The sequence below is a fragment of the Pinus tabuliformis genome, chromosome 9 (genome assembly GCF_031772625.1).
Source record: "Pinus tabuliformis cultivar Carrire ecotype Pingquan chromosome 9, CPIR1, whole genome shotgun sequence".
Classification (NCBI taxonomy): Eukaryota; Viridiplantae; Streptophyta; class Pinopsida; order Pinales; family Pinaceae; genus Pinus; species Pinus tabuliformis.
Genome location: NC_142307.1, coordinates 224,560,177 through 224,566,042, shown reverse-complemented (window position 1 = coordinate 224,566,042; position 5,866 = coordinate 224,560,177). Strand labels below are relative to the sequence as shown.

Below are 5,866 nucleotides of genomic sequence, written 5' to 3'. Positions count from 1 at the left end.
ATATATGTATATGTATAAGAAGTTTGTTTTCCGTTGCATTGCTAGCCTTGCCTGTTTATTATTCTCCCACTTTTCTTTCTTCGGTCACACTCACGTGCCTTCATGGTTTTCAGCTCTCCTGCTTTTTCTTTTCTTTGGTCACACTCATACTACTTCCTTCCTTGCTTCCTTCCTTCCTTCGATATTCATTCTGCTTTTGCTCTGTTTGCAAGTTTGTTTTCCGTTGCATTGCTAGCCTTGCTTGTTTATTATTCTCCCCCTTTTTTTTGTTCGGTCGTACTCATGTGCCTTCATGGTTTTCAGCTCTCCTATTTTTCTTTTCTTTGGTCACACTCATATTGCTTGCTTCCTTCCTTTTATTCTCACTTTTCCTTTTTCCCATCACATTCTGCTCAAAGAAAATCAGGAGAAACGACCACTGCTTGCTTTATATTAATTGGATTCATTGCTGTACTTATTCACCTCACCTTCCATACATATTATTTTGTTTGCAAATATCTACTGCTTTTTCATATTGCTTGTGCTTTTTCTCTATTTGCAAAATTTATTTTCCATATTGTTTCTGCTTTTTCCCTCTGCTTGCTTTGTCGTTGCAAAAGCCATGGAGGTCGTTTGCACTAGAGCAATAGCCAACATCATAAGAAACGTTGTTAGCGTTGTTATTTCTCCACCAGTTCAAACTATAGATGATGTTATTCACTTGGAAAGAAACACACAGTTTTTGCAAGAAAAGCTAAGTAGTGTCAAAGTCTTCTTAGATGACATGGTCAAACAATTTCAACATCATCAAAGAATTATCCCTCCCCCTCTGAATGATGGGTTGGAAAGGCTCCAACTTTCCGTGCAAGATGCGGAGAGCGTCATACAACACTCCCAACAATGGAAAGGTTGCTTAGATTGCCGCTTTTGCAAGCCCAGATTGTGTGGAAAAATTAGCGAATGCAAATTAAATATCATTGAGCGCCGCAACAATATTGAAAATGTCATTTCAACCAAAAGTTCTACTCAATGGATTGTTTCTTCTAAGCCACTGGAAGCAGGGGCATTACTTCAGTCAGTACCGGAGTCTGGCTTTGTGGGATCTGGGATAAAAGAAGCGGAGATGTGGCCGAATAGAAGTCTTGAAGATGCGGAAGATCATCAATTTCAGGTAATAGGCATCACTGGCATGGTTGGCATTAGTAAGAAGGCATTGTTGAGAATGGTCTTTAACACCCACAAGAAAGGTAATGTGTTTGAAAACATGATTTGGTTAACTGTTTCATAAAAGTTTAACATTCAGGATTTGCAGAGTGTTATTGCGAAAGAAATTAGTTTAAACTTGGGGACGGACAGTTCTAATGCTGAGAGGAATTCTACTGTTCTTAACACGCAAAAGAGGGAACTTTCTAATTATCTCAAGGAGAAGAAATTTCTACTAATTCTGGACGATGTGTGGAATCAAATCGACTTGGAAGAAGAACTGGGAATCCCTTTGGGAAATTATAAAGGTAGTAGAGTGGTAATCGCTACCTGCAGCAAAGAAGTGATTCGAAAAATGGTGGAAAATGATGACTACTCCATACAAATAAAACCCATATCCATGGAAGAAGGATGGGGATTGTTTGGCAGAGTTGCCTTCAATGCAGGCCATGCTCCTACAAAATTTGTAGAGGATATTGCTAGAGAAATTGCAGAAGAGTGTAAAGGTCTACCTTTGGCGATAAATGTTGTTGGAGCAACAATGAAGGGTAATACTTCTGCTGATGGGTGGAGTTTTGCTCTAACTCAAATGAAAAATGTAGATCCTGATTTTTTAAAGTTGTATAGTGGCATTGATGAAGACCTCTATGGGCGACTCAAACGGAGTTACGATCGTAACTTACATAACTGTTTTCTATATTGTGGTGCCTTTGCCGAAGACACAGAGATTGAGGTGGAGCAATTGGTGGAGATGTGGATAGGGGAGGGATTGGTTAGTAGCTTAGGCAAAACCAATTAATGGTAGTAGGAGGTGTTGGAGAGGTAAATCCCCTCTGCGGACAGAGGCGATCCCACTAGCCCAAAATGGGTCTAGCAACAATCAATCACGCTATCATGCAAGTTCCTAGTTGAAAATTGAAAGTGGATTATAAGAACCAACCTGGAGTCCAACACTAATGTCGTAGATGAGTTGATACTCCCGTTCCCTAGCTCCGGCAGGTCACGATCCTTGCGATCCCCGCGAATGGACACCCGCACATGCAAAGAACGAAGCGAATACCAACATAAAATCCACTAAATACAACTATATATCGGTCAGAAAAGATATAGATCAAACATTATCATCATGAACAATAAGATCAGAACCATAATGATAGTCGTTTATTAATAAATAATCAGCAGAGAAAAATACAACCAATGTTCTGACGTTGAATCTCTCCTCTGGCTGGGCGAGCAGCTACATATACCTTGCAATGGACCTTTCTCTCTCTTTGCTAATGGATACACAACTCAGACCTCCAGCAGCATAACCTCACTCAAGACAAGTGTTATCACTACTAGCACTATCACCAATACTCCAGAACTAGCTTGTCAAATGCATGAGGATATACTTTTATAGATGGAGAAGGGAGGAAGATACAATGCATCCAGACACTCATTATGGATTGGCATTATCTCCAAAAAGCCACTGTGGATAGATGTAAAGGATAGATGATGAGTCTCGACATCTAGAAGATCATCTTTATCCTCAAAAGACCGCATGATTATGAAGGGAAAAAACATTCGGGTGCGCGTTTGTTAAAAATATTTTCCAAACTTGGTTGGCGCAGGTGTTACTCTATGACAGAGTGCCAATGGGCATTCCTTCTTTTGAGGATATCCTTCATTGGCGCGAGTAGTACATTGTGGACCCGCGCTAATGGAAAAAGGGCACTTTTTAGGGATATTTTGCAGGAGGTGTCTTCAGGGCACATGAAGTCCATACTGAGGGGAACATAATGCAAGTGTTTTTAAGTTATGTCACTGCTCACAAGTCCCGGAATGAGTCCTCCAAAGTACGGGAAAGGGGTAACAGGGACGGTGACCGATGGTGACAAAAACTGTGTAACAGATGCCCCCTAAAGCATGAGGCCAGAGAGAGAGAGGGGTGAAATGCTTTACAAGAACACATGTAGCCGCCGCGGAGAATCTACATCGAGAGATACAACTGATAGCTCAAATACATGATGTATGTGGTATGGTCGCAGCCACCCATAAGAGAGTACACGATAATCTAGATCCATAGTATGGGCGCAACCATCTGGTTAGGATCAATGAATAGACTCAGGTATGGTCGCAGCCATCCAATGAATGAGTCATGTGACAAGAATCACGTTGGATTACAACAAACAAAATCCAGGGTCTTGCGCTTCATCTCGACCCGAACAAAAGTACTAGTTCAAGCATGCGAATATATGAGCTGAAGTCGAACATGCATGAACATCGTCTGATTACCAATCAATAATGGAAACTGTTAACAGATGCGAGAGGTACCACCAATAATGACAATGGCCCTCAAGGTACTATAGGTACAATCTACGGCGTGCAAATTAGTGATCTGATGTCGAACACCCATAGAATCATTCGATCGGAGGCTAATGATGAAAGCCTCACATCGAACACGAAGAACCTGCCATTAAGGCATGCAGGTTCCAAGGCACCGGAAGGGAGTCTCCAGATCAGGTTCCTGGATAATGAGCTGAAGTCGACAGGAAGTGACCTTGATCGAAGGTGGACCATAATGTTTCCCACATCATCGACACGAGACAGAGAGATAATGTTGTGAATCAGGATTATATGAGCTATCAGAGGAAGGTTGTTTTTTCTGCAGAGGTCAACTTCTCTTGAACATATCGGCGGCACGACAATGGAATTGGCAGTATTTGACATCAATGGATCAGAGGTCATGGTGACGAGGCAATGAGCAGATGAGAGGTCAAATAGGATTACCCGAATCCACGGAGGCAAGTGAAAAATGAGATGAGATATCCCCACCCAGACACGAAAGTAGACAAGTGCCATGTTCAAGAGCGACATACTGCCAACACGACAATAATTATGGTTCCATTTTTTTCCCCCCGCCATTTCTGGCGAGTACCCCAATTATTTTTAACAAGCTTGATGGGGATAGCATGTGCTTGCAGTGCGTCATTTCGGCAGAATCCGATGTCATCAGGTTTTAACGAGTCTGACAAAGGAAGAACTCGGCGTCTTTTCATGTTTAGAGAGTTTGAAAAGACAACAGAAAAGGAAACTCTAGGGTGTCATTTTTCGTAAAGTTGTGTCTCTCGAGCCCGAAAAAGTATAAAACAATTCTCGAAAGAACCGCCCGACCATTACGATCGAGGAGTACTTTTCATAAGTAGTGATTTCGACCTGAAAAAGTAAAAAAGTGGTCATAACCACGTCGTTTCGTAACCATTAACGAGTTTGAAACGACAAAAACCCGGTAATCTTTTTATGTTTTAACGGTCGACAAAAAGAACTTAAAATGATCGCCCCTTATTAATGTTTAGCGAGTCAAGAGGAATAACTCGACAATCTTTTCGTCTTTAAATGGTCAGAAAAGAGCTGAAAGCGGACCTCAAAGTAACCTTTTCACATGTTTTACCGAGCTTGAAAAAGTAGAAAAAAGGAGCTCGTTTCGTCGTTTGAGTTGCACCAACCCCTGTCATCATATCAAAAACAGTGTAAAACCCATTTTGACATAGATATATTCAAAAATACCCAAAAAAAAATAACATTTTAAAGGCATTTTAGGTCAAAAAATGCTATAAAATAGTGAAATGGTAAAAAACAAATTTACTTTTTACTTTTCACCTTGTGAGTTTACCATTGGAGGGTTTTGGGTGCAAACTTCAACTGTTGATTGTGATCAATCCAGGAAAGCAATTGAGCCGCCGTCCGGAGCAGGTATGAGGTCTCGTCCTTAGCTTTATTTCCATTCCTTTTTTACGCATTATGTCCATTGATTGAGCCTCTGCAAGGAGGAATTTAAAATTTAGGGCCGCGCCCCATTGGCGCGGGTATTCGACACGGATCCGCACCAATGGGGTTATTTACCCAAAGGTGTCGCGCCATTAGCGCGAATGTTTTAGAAACAGTCGCGCCAACCACGCTGATTAATTTTTTCCCTAAATTTCACCATTATTTTTTAATTTTTCTTGGTTTGTAAGTTTGCCAGTGTTCTAATAATGGTTTATTCATCCTTGTGGGTGCAGGAAACAAGCAAAAATGGTGGTGGAATGGAAAGAACGTGAGCATGATGCTATAGATGCCTTGGCCATCGAGGATGAGGGATGCATGAACGCTCTGAGGGATTGTGGACTCAAGAAGTTCTTCCTCACGCTTTATCTGCGAGCTCAACCTGAGTTATTGCAGTTTATAGTGGATGCTTGGGATGTGGATGACCAAGTATTTCGTCTACGGGACCAAACCTTAGAGCTAGATGTCTCTGACGTGTATTTCATCACTGGGCTATCACGGAGAGGGGCGAGCCCTATTTTGGTCGGAAGCAGGCCTTCCGGAGAGAAGATGGGTGAGGTGAAGGACCGAGTGTGTCCAGAGGCACAGTTTGGGAGAAATAGTGCTAAGGTGGATATTGCCACCATCCGGGATTTGGTCCTGAAGGTGATATTGTTCACCATCACGCGTGCAGCTGGGGTACAGGCGCCCCATGAGGCAAGCAAGAATCATCTGTTATTAGCGACAGAGTGCCTTAGCCCCACCATCTTTGACTGGGCTACAGCGGTGACCACAAACATCAAAAGGTAGCTTACCAAGTGTAAGCGGGGAGAAGTGAAACAGTTCGGGTATGGCTCGATAGTGGTATCGTTCTTCTTGGAATGATTACTGCTCTTTCAGA

At 42.1% G+C, this 5,866-nt stretch overlaps 1 protein-coding gene across 1 annotated transcript; it reads left to right on the top strand.

Moving 5' to 3' along the window:
• The first annotated feature begins 601 nt into the window (after positions 1-601).
• LOC149147982 (putative disease resistance protein At5g43740) lies at positions 602-1,981 on the top strand. Its single transcript, XM_089442036.1, has 2 exons — positions 602-1,150; positions 1,283-1,981. The coding sequence occupies exons 1-2, from the start codon at positions 602-604 to the stop codon at positions 1,979-1,981; spliced, it is 1,248 nt and encodes a 415-aa protein (XP_089298162.1).
• The last annotated feature ends 3,885 nt before the right edge of the window (positions 1,982-5,866 follow it).

Coding starts and splice junctions, on each gene's coding strand:
- LOC149147982 (XM_089442036.1), top strand. CDS start 602: ATGGAGGTCGTTTGCACTAGAGCAATAGCCAACATCATAAGAAACGTT. Junction 1,151..1,282: donor CGGAAGATCATCAATTTCAG/GTAATAGGCATC, acceptor TTTAACATTCAG/GATTTGCAGAGTGTTATTGC.